Source organism: Microtus pennsylvanicus, chromosome 7 (assembly GCF_037038515.1).
Source record: "Microtus pennsylvanicus isolate mMicPen1 chromosome 7, mMicPen1.hap1, whole genome shotgun sequence".
NCBI lineage: Eukaryota > Metazoa > Chordata > Mammalia > Rodentia > Cricetidae > Microtus > Microtus pennsylvanicus.
In genome coordinates this window covers 95,554,420-95,577,043 of record NC_134585.1, presented here as the reverse complement: position 1 = coordinate 95,577,043, position 22,624 = coordinate 95,554,420, and the positions used below count along the sequence as shown (strand labels likewise).

Here is a 22,624-nt window from a genome sequence, read left to right as displayed (position 1 = left end):
CTCTCCAGGCCATCTTCCATATGCTCTAAAATACATTCATCCTTTCAACTCTGAAAACTCTCAAGACCATGCCCTCAAATTACTCATCAGAAGCTTCCTGAACTGATACAAAGACTACAGCAAGCTAATTGAGCATTTCTCCTAAGCAGCCTATTAGGGGGAAAAAAAATCCTCCGTGGAATTTTTGGCACGTTTGCTATCTAAGGTCCCACCAGCTACACTGTTTATCCCTTCCCTTAAAATAAAAGTGTTTGTGACTTTTCAAAAACATCGAAGTTGGGTTTTCCGAGCATTAACAAGAAAAAAAGAGTACCTTCCAAAGAAAGGTGGTTATAAATGCTTCAATAATCATTGAGCATGTGTCCCCTGAATAACGTTTAAAATCAGACGGCTCTGACCCAGTTACAGGCAAGGATTAAAGAAATCTGCTTAGAGCTGAATTGTGTCCACCGGAACGGCTGCCAAGAGCAGTGCACTCCACAGCGTGTCCCTCAGAGAACCTCTGGCTGGCCGTGCTGCAAGCCTTTGATTTCTGTTCGACATGTAAACATAGATGTAACATACACTCACACACGTTCACAGCCTATTAATTTAGGTTTTCGGTTTTGCCAGACAACACGTGCAGTCATGCAGGACTTCATTGTTTGTATCTATAATCCTAAAATTAAAAAAAAAGTCATAAAGTTTATTGTACATTGTAAGCCCATAATTTCCACTTATTCATGCATTTGTTCGTGTGTGTGTGTGTGTGTGTGTGTGTGTGTGTGTTTGGGGGGGAAGGAGAAAGAGGACAGGACAGTTGGCGGAGGGGGGCTGTGGCTTGGTACGTGGCATAGGACATCACAGTGGCGATCAGAGGACAGCTTTGAGTGTCACTTCTTCCTTTACATGGGTTCCAGGGATTGGACTCAGGTCCAGACGGGTTACACAAGTGCTCTTACGCATGGAGCCATCCCACTGGCCCCACCTATTTCTTCATCTTATTTTGTACAGTTTCAAATACTTAACATGAGAATTATGAAGATGTTACAGCAATACTTGTTAAGCTCAAATCTGGTTTCTTGAGAATAAGTCTTGATTTTGATTGAAAAACAGAAAACTGAGCAGGGGAGCCTGTGTTTTCTCCCACCAGTCAGAAATGGTGACTCCGCCCGTGCTTTCCCTAACCGCTACATAGCTTATATTTATTCTCCATCTGTACAGCCCCTCTCACATAGTACCTTCTGTTACCTATCACTGGTGAGTCCTTCCTACATGTCACCGCTCCAAGAGTAACATTCTCAGAAGCGGGAGGCTCATCCGAGGATTGGACAGGGGGTTGGCTTGTTTGTATCTTGGTTCTCATTAAGATAAACAAGAGAAGCTTTATAATTTTGCCTGGGTACTTCCCCCAAAGGCTCCGTTTAGTAAGCGTGTGAAGAAAGCCACACCTAAAACACCTTAGCTGTTCTAAAAGAGTCAAGCAGTTGAGACATTCTGTTACTAGTACGCTTGATTTCTTTAGAGGTCGGCAGAATCATCTGGCACATAGACATCCCTCTGAACTGGTTCTGTAACTGGTAAACTCACTAGATCCTGCCCTATGAGACGTGGTCCTTCCCTGGCATGGCCATTATTTCAAGCCAGCCCCATGGTTCTGAGTCAATAACAAGCTTGGCAGCGTCAAACTGGATCTTGGAGTTCTGTCATTTGAGCCCACGAAATTATTGACTTAACCCGGGCAGGCCTAACCTCTTTTTGTAATTAGATTTTTTTTTTTTTGGTAAGGAGATTCTTGTCATTAAGATCATAGAGAAAATAAATACTTTGTTTTCATAGAACATTCCTTGTATTTTTATAGTCTTTCCTTGATTAAAACCAGATAAGTAGGGACAGGAGAGATGGCTTAGTGGTTAAGATCACTTGTTGATCTTGCTGAGGACCCAGGTTTGGTTCCCAGCACCCACACAGTGTCTCATACCATCCATCACTTCAGTTCCACGGGATCTGGTGCCTTCTTCTGACCTCCATGGACACTGGGCATACACATGGTATGCAAACAGAGAGGCAGGCAAACACTCATACACGTAAATCTATTTTTTTTCTTTTAAAAGTGGGTAACTATATATTCAAATAAAAACTTCACGTAAGAGGTTGCAGAGCTGAGCCACCAGACTCAGTAGAAGCTCCCCCCAGAGTGACAGCTTCGTTTTGGTGTCCCCTCTGATGAGGTAATGGGTGTCAGTGGCATACATTTTACATACACCAAGCCATGAGCTTGCAAGATTTCTGAAGCCCCATGAGCTAGCTACCTGAACACACCAGCAAGCCTAGAGGCAGATGCTAGCACCCCAGGGAAAGGCTGGCCTGTCTTTCCGATTTCTTCTGGGCTCTTTCTCAGTGTGGGAAAATGTGCCTCTGTCACCTGGAGAGCTGTTGACATAGACAGACCAAAAGGCCTCACTGAACAGCTTGGGCATCTTGCCCGGGAATCTGTGTGCTTCCCAGCTGGTTGATTCTGATCTGGGTACGATGAAACTTACTGAAAGTGTGCTCTGGCTTATAAATCCTGGCAATTGAAGGACCCCATCTGCCTCAAGGCCTTGACAGCCGAGGCTATCATGGGAGTTTATTCATGATAAGCATTGTCTCACACGGTTTTATTTAAACCTTGTGTTTGTTTGCTCAAAAAATACATCTATTCAATAAACAACCTTATATATCCCTTGGATATGTTTTCTCCTGGTTGACGTTCACTCTTGGAGCCAGTGTTACCAAGGCCCTTGTTGTTGGCATAATGTTGAAGCCACTAACCATTGGCAGGGCCAAGATTCAGGGGAGACATTGATAGGAAGGAATCAGGTTTACTCAATAGGTTGGTCCCAAATCAGATCAGAAGTGACCATCAGCCTCAAAGCTGTATCTTGGGGAATTTAGGGACATAAAGGACTTTTGTATGAAGGAAAGGAAGGTGCCAGGAGATTATCCACAAGACACCGCCATGCTGCTGGGTGGTGATGCTGGGTGGCACAGCTTTAATCCCAGCACTCTGGAGGCAGAGGCAGGCAGATCTATGTGAGTTTGAGGCCTGGCCTACAGAGCAAGTGCCAGGACAGGCTCCAAAGCTACAGAGAGAAACCTATCTCAAAAAAAACCAAACTCAAACAGCCATGCTGAGAAGGCTCCACTGCCCAGTGTCTGTGTCTTTATTACTATGGATCTCAGCCTCCTGCATATGTTTTATTTATCTATCTATCTATTGCTTTTTCTAGACAGGGTTTCTCTATGCAGCCCTGACTGTCCTGAAACTCATCTTGTAGACCAGGCTGGCCTCAAACTCCAAGATCCTCCTGCCTCTGACTCCCTAGTGCTGAGATTAAAGGTGTGCACCACTACACTGCATGTCCTCCTTCATTTAGAAAAATAGACATGTTAGTTTCTTGCAAGTTGAACCTCACACTAATTTACATGTTTTTGTTTTCTTTTTATTTTCTGCTGTTGTTTTACTGATGTGAAATACTGCAGACTAGGGAAGAACATTACACCGGTCACCAAGCAGGCCAAAAGATTATGAATTGGAGGCTAGCCTCAGCTATATAGTGAATTTGAGGCCAGCCTGGGCTACTTGACAATGTCTTTTAAAAAATGAGAAAGCAAAAACTAAATAAGTAAAGACGGTGGGGGACACATTTGCCTATAGGCCCAGTTTAGAGCTCAAATCTTGAGAACTGCAAGCACACGGACAGTTTGTAAAACCATTCCAGCCTTTTCCTCTGTCTGAATGCTCAGTGTGCTAACCATAGTTCATCGTGACAGTTTCTGAACTTGGAGAACATAGGAAATTGGGTCTGCTGGCACTGACTTAAACCACAGATAAGTTGCCAAAGTGAGTGAGTCACCCGAAGGTCCGGAGGAGTTGGTCATCCGCCGCCAGAGAGGGGTTTAGGATGGAACTCTGCGGAAAACAAATGACTCAGTTTCCCCTCTTGGAGAATGAGCTGGGCCAGCTGACTGCTTGTCCTATTTGAATAAAGAGACCTAAACCAGGACGGGTCCATGCTGGTCCCAGATGAGGAGCTCGCCCTGTCCCCTGTGCTGGGTGCGGGATATGCTCGCTCTTACTGAGACACAGGGGAGCTGTCTGCAGAAACCTGTGACGTCATGGGCCAGGAAGGGGAGACCCAAGTCAGAGGAAGAGTCAACCTGCATTTCCTTCCCTCTTTGGTCAGGTCATGTGGTGGGAAAGGATGAGAAAGCTGCGTTTCCCTACCAGCTGTCCTCCAGTGGCCATCAAATCTCTTTGGAATGTGTTTCCTCATCTCTGAAATGCAAATAGTTGCTCTCGCTGAAGGGCGTTTGGGAAGGACAGCTGAGTTAGAGTACCTGAGTTAAGGCACATTTTAAACCTTTGAGAATGTGGGTGAGGGGGCCCGGGGAGATGGCTCAGTAGATAAAGATGGGTTCTGATCCCATGTGAGGACCAGGTGTGCGGATCCTCAGAACCTCTGTAAAGCAAGTCATGGCGGCCAGCGTTTGTTATACCAGGAAGGTCGTGAGCCAGCTAGCACTGACCGACTTGTATCAGACAAGGAAGAAGGCAAGGACCAACACCCAAGGCTGGCCTCCTCCCACAAATACAGCCTGATACTACTGTTCCACACTCACACACCACACACACATCATATACACTCACACCATATACATACACACACTATACACATACACACACACCTTACACATACACTATACACATACACACTATATACTCATCTCTCACACAGACACCATAAACACACAAACTGTAAAGTCTTTTTGCTGCCGTGAAGTAACTAGAGGAACAGCGGTGGCTACTGTATCACAGAAATGAAGCCGATATAAGTGTTTGTGTTTGCAGTTTGAGAGGAAGTAGTAAGAATCTGAATGGAGTTTTTTGGTTTCCCAGTGTGGTAGTTTGAAAGAAAATGGCCCACCAGAAGGAGTGGCACTATTAAGTGTGGCCTTGTTGGAGGAAGTGTGTCACTGTGGAGGCAGGCTTTGAGGTCCCGTGCACACTCAAACCACACCCAATGTTTCAGACCACTTCTCATTGCCTGTGAGGAAAGATGAAGAACTCTCAGCTCCCTCTCCAGCACCGTGTCTGCCTCTGCCTGCATGCTGCCACGCTTCCCGCCAGGATGATAATGGGCTAAACCTCGGAACTGTAGATCCAGCCCCAATCAAATGCTTTCCTTTATAAGAGGGGCCGTGATCACAGTGTCTCTTCATAGCAATAGAAACCCAACCTAACACACGTGGGTGTGTTTTCACATCTGCAAAGCTGAACCTGCACTTTAAAAGCCCAAACATATTTCATTGATTTTAAGACATTAGGCAGTACCGGCGTCCACAGTACCGAGAAAGAACAGCAGTCCTTGGTGCCCACTTTACCATCACTCCCGTGCTGCCTGAGAAGTGTCTTCCAAAGAGTGCTGTGCCTCCTGTTAGAACACGAGGTTAGAGTGCGTGAAAAAGCACATTTCACAACCTGGGCATGGTAACCCACACCTTTAATCCCAGCACTCGGGAGGCAGAGGCAGGTGGATCTCCATGAGTTCGAGGCCAGCCTGGTCTGCAGAATTCCAGGACAGCCAGTGCTACACAGAGAGACCCTGTCTTGGGGTGGGGGTGGGAACTGCATTTCAAGAGCCCAATGCTCTGATGGATTCTAGGAGGCAGGCAGCACCACAGACCCGTTATTCCCAGGATTATTGTTTAGGACCAGCTAACCGTGGTAAGTGAATCAGCTTGAGGTAGGCCTGGTGGCACACACCTGTAATCCCACAATCTGAGAGGGTCAGGTTGAAGGGGTGCTACAGGTTCAAGGCCATCTTAGGGTATGCTGTGAGTTCTAAACCAGCCTGGACTACATAGAGAGAGACCTTTATAACAAGGGGATCCACTTCAAATCAAATACAGGAAAGTCAGATCTTCCACGGATAAGGTAAACAGAGTCACGGAGAGTTGATGCGGGCAGACTGGAGACCCATAGGAGCCCCAAAGCTGCTGCTGGCTGTTCCAGTAACGGCCTGAGGCCCGTTGATATCTCCCCCAGGCTCACTCTGCCCTCCCACCCCTTACTTTAGCTGAGTGAACATGGAAAGCAATTTGAACCAAAGGAGTCTTTGCTTTTGAACTTAAGAAACTTGAGTTTCACGATCTGCTACACTGTTCACACAGTGTCACTTTGAAAAGCCAAAGTTTGCCTTTAAAATCCCTGACCTCCTATCCTTCAGAGGAAACGCCCAAGGACTGTGAGGCCTGTCTGTCTAGCCCTGGTGTTGTAACCCTCAGTTTAGGCTCCCTCTGCCCTTCACTATTTCCTACGAGGCTGCTGAGCAGTTTGCTGTGATTATGGTAGCTGTTGGCTTTACAGCTCGGGTTCTTGATCCACCATTGCACGGCTTTCACTTCAGGCCTCTTAGGACATCTTTGGGAGGCTGCTGGGGCCTGCTCTGGCTACGACAAAGAACTGTGTGGTCTTTCACTCTGAGGGACTGTCCCATCTTTCTCCAAATGTATTTTGCAACTTCGACAGCACTTCAGAGAAAATTAAGCATCTTCTGTTAGAACAAAAACCTTTCTGGTCTACTGGAGACCTTGTCCCTCCTTGTTTTAATAGACACAAATAGGAGTATCAAGAATAACATTTTTAGCCGGGCGGTGGTGGGGTGCGCCTTTAACCCCAACATTCAGAAGGAGAATCTCTGAGTTCAAGGTCATCCTGGTCTACAGAGCTAGTTCTAGGACAGCCAAAGTTGTGTCTTGAAAAACCTTTTTTTTTTGTTTTAAAGACAGGCTCTCTTGTCTATACTGGGCTTGCCTGGAACTTACTACAAAGCTGAGGATGACCTTGAATTTGTAATTCTTCTGCCTTCACCTTCTAAGTGCTGGGGTTAAAGCTGTGCTACCACCATACCCGGTTTACTTGGTGCTGGGCATCAAATCCACTAAGCAAAAACTCTATCCACTGAACTACACCCCAAGAATAGCACTTTAAAAATATAGATTTATATTCACAACTGTAGGTGAACTTTTCTGTCCCATCAACCCACTCCCCAGTAACCACAAAGAGGCTTAATATTAATTATAAATGCTTGACCAATGGCTCAGGCTGGTTACTAACTCTTACATTTTAAATTAACGCATATTTCTTATCTATGCTCTGCCACATGGCTCAATCAATACCTTTTCTCGGTACTGCAAGTCAGTCTCCTGCTTCCTCTGCATCTCCTCCTCCTCCTAAGACGACTCCTCCTCCTCTTCTTCATGCTCTCTCTCTTTTTCTGCAAGTCCCACCTAACCTGTACCCACCCAGCTATTGGCCAGTCAGCTTCTTTTTTAACCCAATCACAGTGACACATATCCACACAGTGTAAAGGAATATTCCACACACGACAACTGTTGATGCCTGGAGGAGGCTCAGTCCCATTAAGTTATCTGGAGGAGACAGTCTCTAAGCCAAGCTGTGCAGTGAGCCTCAGGTCTCCAGCTTTCCTGAGCTGTCACCCATCCTGGGTTGGGCTTGGTGATGCCCGTCAGTCTGCGAGTCATTTCTGCGCCTGTAAACTACCCCCTCTCCCAAGCTCCTGTAAATAATCCCAGAAAACTCACTGGATCACAAAGAATATATATACATATGCATATATACATATGTATATATATTCCTTCTGTGTGTGCCTGAGTACGTTTATATGCACCACATGCATTCAGGGGCCCAAATAAGTCAGCAGCAGTGTCCTATCCCCTGGAACTTGAATTGCAAGCATTTGTGAGCCCCATGTGGGTGCTGGGAATGGAACCTAGGTCCTCGGCAAGAGGAGTAAGTTCATCCAATCTCTGAGCCATCTCTCCAGCCCCCGAAAATAACACTTTTAAGATAAGCTAACAAAGAAATAGAGGCTAGAATTTCCTTCATCCATAAGCACAGAAGCATCTTCCACGCTGTTATCCGTGGGGTTTCCTGGGATAAACGGCAGGGGCCAAGTCTACCTGAGCCTCCTGTTGATGCTTCCATGATTGTTTTTGCATGTGTTAAAATGACCATGTGACACTCCCACTGGGGCGGAGCTGGAAATGAGACCATGCTGAGGACAAGGCCAACACAGCCTGTAGCTCAGCTTTTAACACTCTTCTCTCTTCTGCTTGCTGGCCTCTCGGAATATTCGAGAAAGAGACAGATTCATGGGGGCTAGTCTGAGTCACTAGAGAGGGAGGGAGGGGAAGGCTGCGCTGAAATCAAGTTCTCTCTCTAGGGAGAGGGTTTCTCCCTCTGACACATTTAATGGACAGAACCTGAGGACAAATTTCAGGCTTTCTTTGTCAGGCTGAGCAGACAGGAATTAGAAACATAGTTTCTCACTGCGTTTGCACCGCCTCGCAAAATGCTGCCTCGGTACTTTCCGTTTTCCTTCTGTTGTTGCCAAGACCCAGGTCAAATGGCAAATGGTTTCTGTAAAAACAGACAGCGCTTGTAGTCAGTTTGTCATTAGTGGGGAAGCGGAGACTAGCGTTTCTTGCCACTTGTTTGTTGTGAGGCGGTGGGAGCCATGTTTGAAGCTGCTGTTGAAAGTCATGCGGGCACCTGCAAGTCCAGAGTTTTTGGAGAAGTCCCTTTCTGACCTCCCGAACACAAATTTCCTAGAACAGAGGCTGCCTTTGCCTGTGAGGCTCACACTCCTAAGCTCAGCTTCTTTAACTCATTCATATTAAACGGATCATTAAAAAGAAATTGGTCTGAACTAGTGGGGGGGCTCTGCTTCTTAAAAATTCTTTCAAGTGTCCGTGGGTGGTGTCACTAGCTTTAGAACATGTGAACCCTGGTGCACACTGACAGCTGAGTTTAGCCCCACTCCCCACCCCCACACAGGGTTCAGAGCTTTGGGGTTGACCCTAGAATTGTGGTTTCTCTGGGTTTCCAGGCGGGGCTCAGTGAGCTGCTCAAGAGCCCCCATGGTGAGTGATAACAGGGCAGACTGATGTTCTCCTGTGAGTTGCTCCCCCACACGCCCTTAAACTGCTTATCTGGCAAGTTCTACATCATGTGCGTAATACCCAGAAAATGGAAGACCTCCAGGCTCCGAGTCTTTTCTGAGCGTCAAGCCAGCAAAACTCTAAATACTTCTGGAATGAACAAATGAAAACCACTGGGGCTGTCAAGCCGCCTCCTGCTTTGTGATAACCCTTGGTTTAGCTTCTCTGCCAAAGCAGAGTTCTTCACATAGGGGAATATGTCTGCCTTCCCGACTCCTGAAATCCCGGAAGCCGTGCGAGGTCTGGATCATTTCCTCCGCTTAGTCTGATCCACTAGAGCTTGGGTGACAGGAGAACCCCTCATGCTACCTGTTTCGATGGACACAAAAGTTGGACCAATTACAGAGAAATAAGAGGGTCTGGAGGAAACTGGCCAAAGTGCACCCGGTGCCTCTGGGGCCAGCGCCAGATAGCAGAGGTCACAATCTGACCTACAGCGAGGCCTCACGTCCCAAGGGTCAGCAGGTCTCTCTGCAAAGGGTCCAGCAATCTCGGACCAGAAAGAATGGCAGATGGGAAGAGACTGCTGTTGGCTCTGATTATTGGGTTAAAAGATGAAGATGAACTGATCAACTACAACTGTTCTCTGTAATCGTCCAACAAACGACACGAATATAGGGGTGGGGAAAGAGAGCCGGTGGGCTGAAGCATTTTCCCCTCGACTCTGGCACGCTGTGGAGAAACAGCTCTTCATCAGATGGCTAAACAAACCCTTTGAGAAGAAAACCAAAGAAGTTGAAAGAACGACAAGCTAATTCCTCACGTCTGTGACCAGGATTTCCACGGATCTCATCTAGTGCCCCGTTTACCTCATACTGAAGGCAAGGGCTGCGGAGCGAGCCCTGTGGGACCCTGCCCTGCTTCCTTCCCGAAGCTGCACCTGTGCTCGGTTGGCCTCCTTTCCCCGCCGTGTCCGTGGAATGTGAGATACCCTTCCCTTGCCCAAGGCTAATTCCTCCCCGCTGCCTTCCTCGGGACCCATCAATCACCCGGCAGTGATGTTCAGCATCTTTCTTTCAACTGGCTTTCCCATGTATGAGAAAGGCCAGTCTCCCCTGTCCTAAGGGGAATGAAGGCCCCCTGACCTGACGTGCCCCCTAACTACTGTGTCCCCCACTCTTCCCCGTCTCAGTCCAATTGTATGAAAGAGTAGCTACTATGTCAGTTTACCTCTCCCATTCTGTGACCCTCTGAGGTCTGGTTTCTGCCTCCTGTTAAAACTATTCTCTTCCTGGTCAGCAGTAAGACCCGATGTGCGGTTTTCAGACTTTTCCCCACTTAACTTTTTTATTTATTTATTTATTTATTGAGTCACTTGGTTCCATGATCTACTTCCTCCTCCTTGACATGTTTCTCTTTCCATGGTGTTGAAAGAATTCCTCTTTCCGGACTCCTCACCGTCTGTCGCCCCCCCTGCTCAGCTGCCCTTACTGGGTTTTCTTCCTTCACCTGTGTTTAACCAGATTGTTGAAACATCACATTCATGCATACAAGTCCTCAAGATAGTCACAAACTGAGCATGCCCATGTGACAGGTACCCAGGACAGAGGGCAGACTGTGCCTAACCTGCCTAGAAACACAGCAGGTATCCTTTCCAGTCAGTATCTTAAGAGTTGCCACCGCGCTTCCGTACGTCATTGCTGCCTGAGCTTAAACTCTATGCGAACCTAGGCGGTGAAGACTTTGTTTTGAGCTTTGTTGGCCTAGCATTTGTGTGGGGAAGAGTGTCCATGGGTTTAAAGTGAGATCTTGTTCCCCCTGCTGTAAGAGAGTTGATGGAAAGACTAGAACGCAGTTAAGGGCAGGCAAGATGGTTTGGCAGGGAAAGGTGGCTGCTGTCAAGTCTGATGGCCTCAAGTTGATCCCTGGGACCGACGTGGTGGAAGGAATGGAAGGGGAGAACCAACTCTTGGGAATTGTTCTCTGACCTCGTCACGCATGCTGTGGCACGTGGAGCGTGAGCTCATGCGTGCACATACACACACACACATAAACACTACACACGCATATATACATATACACATTGTCTCTCACACACACTAAACAACAGCAACAGAAAAAGAATGGGCGTTAGTTCATTCTTCTGTGATGGACATTTGTAAAATCTCTGGATTTTACTTTTGAAAAGGAAGACCGTGGTGAAGAAATGCGTGCCTGAGTTTTAGAAGAGCTGCCCCTTCTGATGCCCCTGTGGTGTTGCCCAGAGGAGTCTGGGAATTTGGAGGATGAGTAAGCCAAAGACCATTTAGATGTAAAAACAGTAAATGTTTCTTCTCTCCCGATAAGAAAGAAACTCGAGGAATGTTCAGGTTCATATTTTTTTCAAGCACAATTTTTATAAGTTAATTTTTGTTTGTGTTTTTGTTTTTCAAGACAGGGTTTCTCTGTGTAGCCCTGGCTGTTCTGGAACTCACTTACTGACCAGGCCAGCCTTGAATTCACAGGGATCCGCCTGCCTCCGCCTCCTGAGTGCTGGTATTAAAGGCATGCGCCACCACCACATCAGGCTTATAAACTGAATTTTTATATCTGCACTTCAACCCAACAATAGCAAAAATCTGGAAGTCCAAAATCTTTTCAGGCAAGAGTATGTTATTGCCAGCTGATGTACAAAATTCTGATCAGAGTGATTTAGTTAGCAAAATACCTTTTTGTTTTTCTGCTGAGGACCAGTGATTTTGTACAATGACTAGAGACTTGAAATTAAATACGTTTGCTCACTAATTTCTTGTGTGTGCGTGTATGTTTCAGAGTAGGTTCACATGTTTGTGCATGCTGATGGAGGTCAAAGAAAAGTTCAGGCCATTTCTTGGTCACTGTCTGCTTTGTTTTTTGAGACATTGTTTCTGTGGGCCTCAGCAAGTAGGATAGGCTGGCCAACAGACCCCAGGGGTCTGTCTGTCTGTCTGTCTCTCTTCTCTTCCCCAGTGCTGGGATAATGACCTCATGCCACCGTATTTGGCTTTTCTAGAGTGGGTTCTGGGGACTAAACAGATTCTTGTGCTTGCGTGGAAAACCCTGTCATTCCTTTCTGCTTCATGACAATGAGTAGTGGCGCCTGGACCTTTCCAATGACACTGTAAATGTTCTTAGTAAGACGAAGTAGGAAATGGACCCGCTATTCTTGTTTCGACGATGGGTCAAATCAAAGAGATCTGCAATGGCTCCAAGCTGCAAGGCTCATTATAAATACGTCATAGCCAAGTCAGTGAGACCCTGTCTCCAAAAAGGAAGGCGGAGAGCAACTGAGGAACACACCCGATGGCCTCCTTGTATATGAACACATATGTGTCCATTCTCACACATACATACACACACCTACACAAACACATGCATACACTACACTTAACACACACACAGACCATGTTGGGTAAGAGGACAGACAATGTTGGTTAAAAGATGAAACTGAGCTACACGGATGTAGGTTAGTGTTGAGTTCCGGGACTGCATCCGTATGACATCCCTGCAGAACTGCTCAGGTGTCCCGCCCTTCCTGTACTTGATAACACAGCAGTCACTTTAATTTAGTATAAATATTCAAATGTTTAGGTGAATAACATAGTTAGGAAACCGAAGTGATGCGTCCCCAAGAAAATGGGGGCAATTCCACATTTTTATGCTTTTTTTTTATTCTCCAAAGTCACTTATGGGACTTTTGGAGATTATGTTTTTAGAGAAAAATCCTCTCCACTATGCCAAATGGTTCTGAAGCATTCATGGCTTCTCTTTGGTGATAAACTATGTGCTATTGCGTCCACTTCTAAACACAAAGGGAAAGTCTGTTTATACCTTCGCTCTGGGACTCTCGCAAGGCATTCTGGTAGCGCTCAGGGACTGATAAGTGCATCTCAAACAAAATCCAAGTTGGAAACAAATATCACACTTGCTTAGTCATCAGCCACCAATGTCTTGAAAGAGTCATTTAGTATAATTTAAAAGATTTTTAAGATTTCGTGTTAGCAGGTGTGTGTGTGTGTGTGTGTGTGTGTGTGTGTGTGTGTGTGTGTGTGTAATGAGTGCCTGTGTGGAGGTCAGGGGACAGTGTTGGAACCAGTCTCTCCTGCCACTCTGGGATGCTGGGATCAGACACGGTTCAGCAGACGTGCATGACGAGAGCTTGTTCCCACATAGTGGCCTCACCAGACCTCAACCCGAAGGCTTTCTATGTTTGGACGATCTGTGAAGCTGCTTCAGCCCTGGGCCAATGTGCAGTGACTGACAAGGGCTGTAAGGCTGCCACCCTCTATGCATTGTGCCGTCAGCTGGCTTAACTGGTTTCCTCGGCCTTTTCGTGTTATGTGCAGGAGTTGAAAGTATTGGTTGTTTGGAGTTCTACTTCCTGCTTTAAAATTAATTTATCTTTCCATTTTTCCAAATGTAATATAAGAACATAAACATTGGGTGTATATTTGAAGAAGCACACTATCTTTCTATAAAGGTATTTACCATATAATATTTAAGTCACATTAAACAGCTACATATCTGTCTCCTCAAACATCTACCGTTTCTTTTTTTTTTAATTTATTTACTTTTATGTGCTTTGGTATTTTTTTTTCTGTCTTACAAACTTTATTAGTGCTGGGGAAAGGAGGACAGGCAGCTCTGGTCTCTCCCGTACATTACTGCTTGCCGTTGCCATTGATGGGACGGTTCACATGGTCAGGGGAGGACAGGAAGGCCTTGATCTTGGGCCCGGGCACTGAGGCATGCTACATAGGCACTGAGCAGGGGAAAGTTGTCCAGGCAGCCAGGTGCCAGGACCTGGTGGATCAGCAGCAGATCTAGCAAGTTGTAATTGGCGAAGGAGATCTGGTCACTCACAATGAAGGCTTTGCCTCCTTGGTTCTGGGACAGCAGGGTCTCGAAAGGTTTCAGGTGTCCAGGCAGGGCCTTCACATAGTCATCCTTCCCTTCCTCATATTTGGTGTAGATGAGGGTGATGTATTTCAGGCGAAGGTCTTCCACCCCATCATTCACCATATCCACCAGGGCAGCCTCCTTCTGATCTTTTCCATAAAGCCCAAGGGATCGGCCCAGGTGCCTCAAGATGGCATTAGATTGGTACAGGGTAAAGTCTCCATCCTGAAACTTGGGGAGCTGCCCATACAGACAGGTGGATTTGAGCAAGCCTTTCACCCAAGTATCTATGGACACCACCTCCTCCTTCCAGCTCTGGTCCTGGTCAGCCAGTAGTATGTGCATGGCCTCACAGCGCCCTCGAACTGGGAAGTAGACAATGGTGTACGGCGGCATGGCTGCTGCGTAGACGGAGGCACGAATTCCGAGCTGCGTAGACGGTAACGGATCTTGGGTGTGGAAGCCAGCTGTGTTTTGGTATTTTGCCTGCAGTTAAGTCTGTGTGATAGTGTCAGAGCTTGGAGTTACAGACAATTGTTAGCTGCCATGCGGATGCTGGGATTTGAACCTGGGTCCTATGGGAAAGCAGTCAGTGAATTTAACAAACCAACCATCTTCCCAGTCCCACAACTACCATTTCTTACACCACTACTTCTCCCCCTTTGCTTCCTCCTCCTCCTCCTCCTCCAAGACAGCATTTTCTGTAACCTAGACTGGCCTTGAACTTACTAGACAGACATCAATAACTTGTTATTCCTACCTCTACCTCCCCTTTGCTGGGATTACAGTCATTCTCCAAGGTATTCGGCTCCCTACTGTGCTGAGGGTTAAGCCCAGGGCTCTGTGAATGTCAGGCAGTCACGCCACAAGTTAAACAACAGTCCAGTCCACCCCCATCATTTCTTGATGGTGAAAATATGCGAAATCTTTTCTGCCTTTCTGAAATACGCAGTTCATCATTGCTATTTGTGGGCACTGGACTGTAATAAATAGCACCTGGAACTTGCTCCTAACGAGAATTTCATACCCATGGATTCCCTTAAGTTCTTAAATGATATACACGCCAGACAGCAAGGCTCTTCTCCTTGACACTTTATACACCTCCATAGAATTTCCCTTACATGATCATGGACCTACCCAGGATTACAGCCCTACAGCACGTGCGTGTGTGTGCATGTGTGTGTGTGTGTGTGTGTGTGTGTGTGTGTGTAATCTGTGTGGAAGATATGTATGTCCTTCATAGTTAAGATAACTTACATTAGTCAAGAATCTTTAACTGGGTGGTGGTGACAGACGCCGTTCATCCCAGCACTGGGGAGGCAGAGGCAAGCGGATCTCTGTGAGTTCGAGGCCAGCCTGGTCTACGGAGTGAGCTCTAGGACTGTGAGGGCTACACAGAGAAACCTATTTCAAAAACAAACAAACAAACAAGAATTTTTAAGTTCCAAGGGATAGGAGCCAAACTTAACTCATTTAGGCGAAGGGAAGTGACATTTAGCCCTGGGATGCCATACAGCTAAACTGCCTGAGATACAGAAGCACAGCAGAGTCCAATGACAGCTGGCCTGGGTGTCGCTGCTCAATAATAGTCAAAATGTAGAATGTAAAATAGCATCCTTACCCAATAATAGTCAAAGTGTGGAAGGGTAAATAAAATGGTATATACATGCAATCAAATACCACCTGGCTTTAAGGAAAGAAATTTGGACTTTGTCCTATGGCTTGAGTGGATGTGGCCTCTGAAAGGCCACAAATTGGAGTCTTACCCCCTGGTATGATAGCAGTGGTGTCGGAGCCTTTGGGAGGGATTAGTCATGACAACAGAGGCCGGGTGGGTGGGGCGGGGTGCTTACAGAAGGCCGAAGAGAGCTCCTTGTGGGAGCGCACACACAGATGTGGGGCCGCACCAGGCATCACACCGATCAGTATCTCCCAGGAACTGGGAAAACTATCTATTTTTATCTGGTACCTAGTTTATAGTATTTTTGTCAGAGAAGGCTGGAGTGATTAAGACAACATACTACAACATAGATAACCCTTAACCCAATGAGTCAGACATAAAAAAGACAGATTAACATGTGATTCCATTGAATGGACAGAAACAGGAATGGTGGTCTCCATGGCCTGGGAAGTAGAGAATGAGAAGTTATTATTTAATAGGCACAGGGTTTTAATATTGTAAGGTAAGAAACAGCTTGTGGAGATGGGTGGTGGCGATGGCTGAACAGGGGGCTTGTTCTGAAGACCCCGGAACTATATAATTTCTTTTTTTGTTTGTTTGGGTTTTTTTTTGAGTCTTTTTTTTTTTAATTTATTTATTTGTTAAAGATTTCTGTCTCTTCCCCACCACCGCCTCCCATTTCCCTCCCCCTCCCCCAATCAAGTCCCCCTCCCTCCTCAGCCCGAAGAGCAATCAGGGTTCCCTGCCCTGTGGGAAGTCCAAGGACCACACACCTCCATGCAGGTCTAGTAAGGTGAGTATCCAAACTGCCTAGGCTCCTACAAAGCCAGTATGTGCAGTAGGATCAGAAACCCATTGCCATTGTTCTTGAGTTCTCAGTAGTTCTCATTGTCCGCTATGTTCAGCGAGTCCGGTTTTATCCCAGGCTTTTTCAGGCCCAGGCCAGCTGGCCTTGGTGAGTTCCCAATAGAACATCCCCATTGTCTCAGTGTGTGGGTGCACCCCTCGCAGTCCTGAGTTCCTTGCTCGTGCTCTCTCTCCTTCTGCTCCTGATTTGGACCTTGAGATTTCTGTCCGGTGCTCCAATGTGGGTCTTTGTCTCTGTCTCCTTTCATCGCCTGATGAAGGTTAATATTCAGGAGGATGCCTATATGTTTTTCTTTGGGTTCTCCTTATTTAGATTCTCTAGGATCACTAACTGTAGGCTCAATGTCCTTTGTTTATGGCTAGAAACCAAATATGAGTGAGTACATCCCATGTTCCTCTTTTTGGGTCTGGCTTACCTCACTCAGGATAGTGTTTTCTATTTCCATCCATTTGCATGCAAAATTCAAGAAGTCCTTGTTTTTTACTGCTGAGTAGTACTCTAATATGTATATGTTCCATACTTTCTTCATCCATTCTTCTATTGAAGGGCATCTAGGTTGTTTCCAGGTTCTGGCTATTATAAACAATGCTGCTATGAACATAGTAGAGCATATATTTTTGTTGTATGATAAGGCCTCTCTTGGGTATATTCCCAAGAGTGGTATTGCTGGGTCCAGGGGTAAGTTGATCCCGAATTTCCTGATAAACCGCCACACTGCTTTCCAAAGTGGTTGCACAAGTTTGCATTCCCACCAGCAATGGATGAGTGTACCCCTTTCTCCACAGCCTCTCCAGCAAAGGCTATCATTGGTGTTTTTTATTTTAGCCATTCTGACAGGTGTAAGATGGTATCTTAAAGTTGTCTTGATTTGCATTTCCCTGATCGCTAAGGAAGTTGAGCATGACCTTAAGTGTCTTTTGGCCATTTGGACTTCTTTGTTGAGAATTCTCTGTTCAGCTCCGTGCCCCATTTTATAATTGGGTTGATTAGCCTTTTACGGTCTAGTTTCTTGAGTTCTTTATATATTTTGGATATCAGACCTTTGTCAGTTGCGGGGTTGGTGAAGATCTTCTCTCAGTCAGTGGGTTGCCTTTGTGTCTTAGCGACAGTGTCCTTTGCTTTACAGAAGCTTCTCAGTCTCAGGAGGTCCCATTTATTCAATGAGGTCCTTAATGTCTGTGCTACTGGGGTTATACGTAGGAAGTGATCTCCTGTGCCCATGTGTTGTAGAGTACTTCCCACTTTCTCTTCTATCAGGTTCAGTGTGTTTGGACTGATATTGAGGTCTTTAATCCATTTGGACTTGAGTTTTGTGCATGGTGATAGATATGAATCTATTTTCATTCTTCTACAGGTTGACATCCAGTTTTGCCAGCACAATTTGTTGAAGATGCTCTCTTTCTTCCATTGTATACTTTTAGCTCCTTTATCGAAAATCAGGTGTTCATAGGTTTGTGGGTTAAAGTCCGGATCTTCTATTCGATTCCATTCTTCGACTTCTCTGTTTTTATGCCAATACCAAGCTGTTTTCAATACTGTAGCTCTGTAGTAGAGTTTGAAGTCAGGGATGGTAATGCCTCCAGACGATCCTTTGTTGTATAAGATTGTTTTGGCTATCCTGGGTTTTTTGTTTTTCCATATAAAGTTGATTATTGTCTTCTTCAGATCGGAGAAGAATTTTGATGGGGATTGCATTGAATCTATAGGAACTATATAATTTCAACTGACTAGAATGGTGTTTTCACGTTGTGTTTATTTCCCAATGAAAAAGAGGAACAGTCTATTTCAGCCTACACTAGTTCAGGCCAGAGGCGCTCCAGTCAGAGAGAAACAACGCTCCTTGATGGTTATCAACTGAATTATAGCAAAGTGTTTGCCGTTAGTCACACAGGTCCTCTTCTAGCTCAGTTAAAAGTGGCCTATTTAAATTATAATAGATCGTTCACATAGCCGACAATCCAATAACTGTAACTTCTCCCATCCTTGACTTGGAAGAAAACCTATTCCTTCACCGGGTGACCCTGACCCACTATAACTCACGTACTCTCCCGGTATCTGCCATTGGCAGAAGTCTAGGACTTCGTCATCCATCCACGTGCTGATGAGTCTCAGATCACTCTCTCCATCCTAGAAGTTGGTTCAGGACTCCAGAGCCAGGTGTTTGCTGCCTGCTGAACATCTCGGGGCAGCACACGTCACAGGGACTTTGGCTTTACCGAAATGTACCTAGATGGGTTAGTTCAGACCTGAAATGCCAGCACTTGAGAGATGCAGGAGCTCAAGGTCATTCTCAGTTATATATCCAGTTCCAGGCAGCCTAGAACTGTCCACCAACTTAAAAATAAAATGGATTTAAATGCAAATCCCTCCTACCCTCCCCCCCCAGTTGGCTCTCCATTGCCATTTCTCTCTTGGAGGGCTACCCTGTCACTATCCAGCCAGTCAGGCTCCAAGCCCCAGTCATTCTAGCAGACCTCTCTGTCTTCTTCGCCACTCACCTGCTGAGTCACTTGGCCTCCCATCCCTCCCGTCCTCTGATGTGACTGCTGTCACCTCCTTGCTTGCCCACAGGCAGTCTGGCCCACAGAGCTGTCTCTGGGAGGCACTGGCTTCGAGTATTTTCTCTCTTCCCGCGTGATCAAAAGCACACACGTTCACACGTAAGTCGTGAACAATGATCCTGTCCAGAGCTTGTTTCTGTTTAGGGGTGCCCTGCACTTGGGAGCCACTTCATGTTTGCTTGTTTCATCTCAATGGAATCATCATGGGTGTGAGAATCTGAGTCTGGTCTCTGTCTCCCTTTTATGGCCTCTTCTTCCAGTATCTCTCCCCCGTGGCCCGCCGGAGCCATCCTTCTTCCTCATGGTTTCCTGATCAGGATAAGCAATTTTCACCTCCCTGTCTTTCCAGGGAATGTTAGTGAGCTACTTGGTCCAATAGCCCAGTATTATCATGTGTAACAACCAGCAAAGCCCTTCATTTCATGAGGCTTCAGATTGCTTCTCTGTAAAACAAAGCAGGCAGCTACAAGACAGTAACGATGGTAAAAACAAGATACGTAAAGGCAGTTTACCGTTATACCGCATCCTGAATTACTCCACGTAAAATGCTATATTGCAGTGACCAGAGCCTTATATTAAATGCCACTACCTCCAAGGAACCTTTCAACACTCAAAGCACAAACCTTCTCTTTTATGGGAAGTTAGCTGTGCTTGACTTCACGGCTGCCCTCATACATTCTTAGGTTATCCAAGTTCACGTACCACATTTACAGACAGACCATGAATTCTGCCAAGTCAGTGTCTATCCTAATTCATGGTCCTCCTTCCTGAGGTCTTAGTGTACACCACTTTTCAAAGGAAAAATATTCCTGAGATTTGAGGGATCAGAGACAAAACTTCCGTGGAGAAGAACTTGAGAGACACGTTTGGGCCGGGCGGTGGTGGCGCACGCTTTTAATCCCAGCACTTGGGAGGCAGAAGCAAGCGGATCTCTATGAGTTCAAGGCCAGCCTAGTCTACAGGGCTAGTTCCAGGACAGCTAGGACTATTACAAAGAGAAGCCCTGTCTCAAAAAGCCAAAAATGAGACAGAGACAGACAGACAGGCATACACACACACAGAGAGAGAGAGAGAGAGAGAGAGAGAGAGAGAGAGAGAGAGAGATGTTTGGGGGGGGGGTCCATCACCACCACCCCCCCCCTGAATGGTGGTAAGTACTGTGTCCAACCCCGGGGACAGACACTGTTCCTGTCCTGCTGAGTCTGGATTATCCCAGGCAGCCAGGGCCAGTTGATCAGACTTGAAGCTATTATAGTGCAGAACAAAGGGCTGAAAAAGAGGGTTCACTTTAGCTCCAACTCGTTAAGGGGCAAACAGTCTAATCCAGATTGCTGGCCCGTGTTAGATCACCGGGAGGTGACTGTCCAGCCTCTGGATGTGCAAAGGGAATTGTCCCAAACTTAACAGGCAGAGAGAGCCGAGGCATCTTTGTCAGAATCCCCCAGAGGCCCTCTGTTGTCTGATGGCCGAGGGCACCTGAGGCACTTGGTTTCCCGTTGAATGCCCCATCTCTGTGCCCTCAGTGCTCCGCACGTGTGTATTTAGGCTTTTTTTCCCCTCTAGAAAGGAGTCTTAGCTGCCCCCTTTCCCTGACAAAGGGCTTACAGGTAATTAGAAGGGATTATGTTTGAAGGGGAAAAGCAGGGAGCCTTTAATCACCAGAAGGACACAGCAGCCTGAGCTGGAGGCAGTCCCCGTGGTCTTTGTGTCCTTTGCCTGCCTGAGCCCCAGCTCAGAGTGATCCCCTGGACCTGGGTGGTCACCAGCATGGGCTTCCCCAGGCAGATACAGCTTTTGCTTTGGAAGAACTGGACTCTGAGAAAAAGACAAAAGGTAACAGCATGGAGCAGTGGGTGGAGGTGGGGTGTGAGGAGGAAGAAGGGAGGAGGGGCTGAAACCTTACTGCCTTTTAGCTCTGGGGCTGCCTTTCGCTGCTCAGTGAGCCTCTCCGACCAAGTGCCCTCCTGCAGAATACCATGCTTCTCTTGGCCTTGACTATAGAAAAATATTCTGTCCCCTGCCCAGCAGAGGAATCCATTGTGACCCCAACCCCTCCTGCTTTGACATCTGCTAGTCCAGTTCTCACCACACCATGGAAGCATTCTAAGCCCTGAAAAACACAGCCAGAGGAAGGCAAGAAGGCTTTGACTAGCTTCACAGCACAGTGAGAGCAATTTCCTTGACGCTCGGGAGTGGAATGAACATTCCTGGAATCGGGATGCATTTCCCAGAGCAGTCCCAATTTCGTTGAACACATTGTTTCTGTCTCCGTGCTGCAGAAAAATAACCTTGTATCTTCTAGTTGCTGTTGAGGTCCGGAAAGTACAACTAACCATGGGTTTTCCCAAACCCCTTTAGTGGGCCAGACTAAGGATTTAAAGGCATAAGATGCATATTCCCTCTGACTTGGTTTCTATGATGGCTGGAGAAACTTGAAGTATATTTTGAGAACCCAGAGTAATAGTAAGTAATGTAGGTTGAATATTCCAGGAGAGATGTAGGTGAGAGCTTCAGGAGACCCGAGCCCCTCCAGAGTTGCTGCAAACAGCTTCTTATCCCTCATCTGAAGGGACGAGAGACAAATGTGTATCTCTAAAGAAATGGCGCTGAGGATGGACCTCAGCTGGTTCAGCTGGTAGCATGCTTGCTGAGCACACACCAGGTCCTAGACTTGCTCCCCAGTACTACATAAACTGGGCCTGTTGGTACAGACCTGGCAAAAGGATCAGAAATTCAAGGTCATCCTTGGTTATATAGTGAGTGAGTTCAAGCCAGTCTGGGATAAACGAATGAGATCCTGTTCAGAGAGAGAGAGAGAGAGAGAGAGAGGAAGAAGAAGAAGAAGAAGAAGAAGAAGAAGAGGAGGAGGAGGAGGAGGAGGAGGAGGAGGAGGAGGAGGAGGAGGAGGAGGAGGAGGAGAAGGAGAAGGAGAAGAAGAAGAAGAAGAAGAAGAAGAAGAAGAAGAAGAAGAAAAGAAGGAGGAGGAGGAAGAGAAGAAGGAGGAAGGAAGGAAGGAAGGAAGGAAGGAAGGAAGGAAGGAAGGAAGGGCTGTGCCAGTACCCTGCAGAGTCCTAGAAATATGGAATGACTTAAGAAGCTGGTGGGGGGGGGGAGTTGTTGTGAGAGGTGAGTGAAATTACCTGGGTGCGAGTGAGAAGGAAACACGGAACATGCAACAAACCCGCTTGGGAGTTTATTAGAGGGGGCACATACAGGCCTGGACTCGGTGTGCACGGAGAGAGAGAAAGATGGAGCGTCCAGCTTTTAAAAGCTGCCTAGCGCATACACACAGGGGGTTGGTGTGACCACATCATATGAAGATGATGCAGATGACAGGCTCACGCATGTGCACAAAGGTTTAGCTGACTCATATGTGGATGGAACCATACGCGCGCATGGGTCATGGGGGGCCCTTCAGGCATCTCCGAGCCCGAGGGCCCGTCTGCATGTGCATGGTTCTAGAACCCTAAAGTGCAGCCTTATTTGTGGCTGAATAATTATATCCCATCCTTTTGTTTGTTATAAGAATTTGGGGGTTTTAGGGTCTTAATGGGTGGGATTGGGGTGTTGTAAGGTCTCTCATGACTGCTTCATGCTAACTATGTGGGT

General features: G+C 46.6%; 2 protein-coding genes across 2 annotated transcripts in view; one reads left to right on the top strand and one right to left on the bottom strand.

Moving 5' to 3' along the window:
• Positions 1–13,680: 13,680 nt before the first annotated feature.
• LOC142853840 (glutathione S-transferase P-like) lies at positions 13,681–14,366 on the bottom strand. The gene has a single exon (XM_075979003.1). It carries the CDS (start codon positions 14,299–14,301, stop codon positions 13,708–13,710), a length of 594 nt encoding a protein of 197 aa, XP_075835118.1. The 5' UTR covers positions 14,302–14,366; the 3' UTR covers positions 13,681–13,707.
• Positions 14,367–20,717: 6,351 nt separating this feature from the next.
• Positions 20,718–22,624, top strand: part of Abca4 (ATP binding cassette subfamily A member 4) — a 125,073-nt gene continuing 123,166 nt past the window's right edge. Inside the window, exon 1 of the mRNA XM_075981478.1 lies at positions 20,718–20,848. Coding sequence (XP_075837593.1) covers positions 20,783–20,848 — 66 coding nt within the window. The 5' untranslated portion in view covers positions 20,718–20,782. The remainder of the gene's footprint in view (positions 20,849–22,624) is intronic.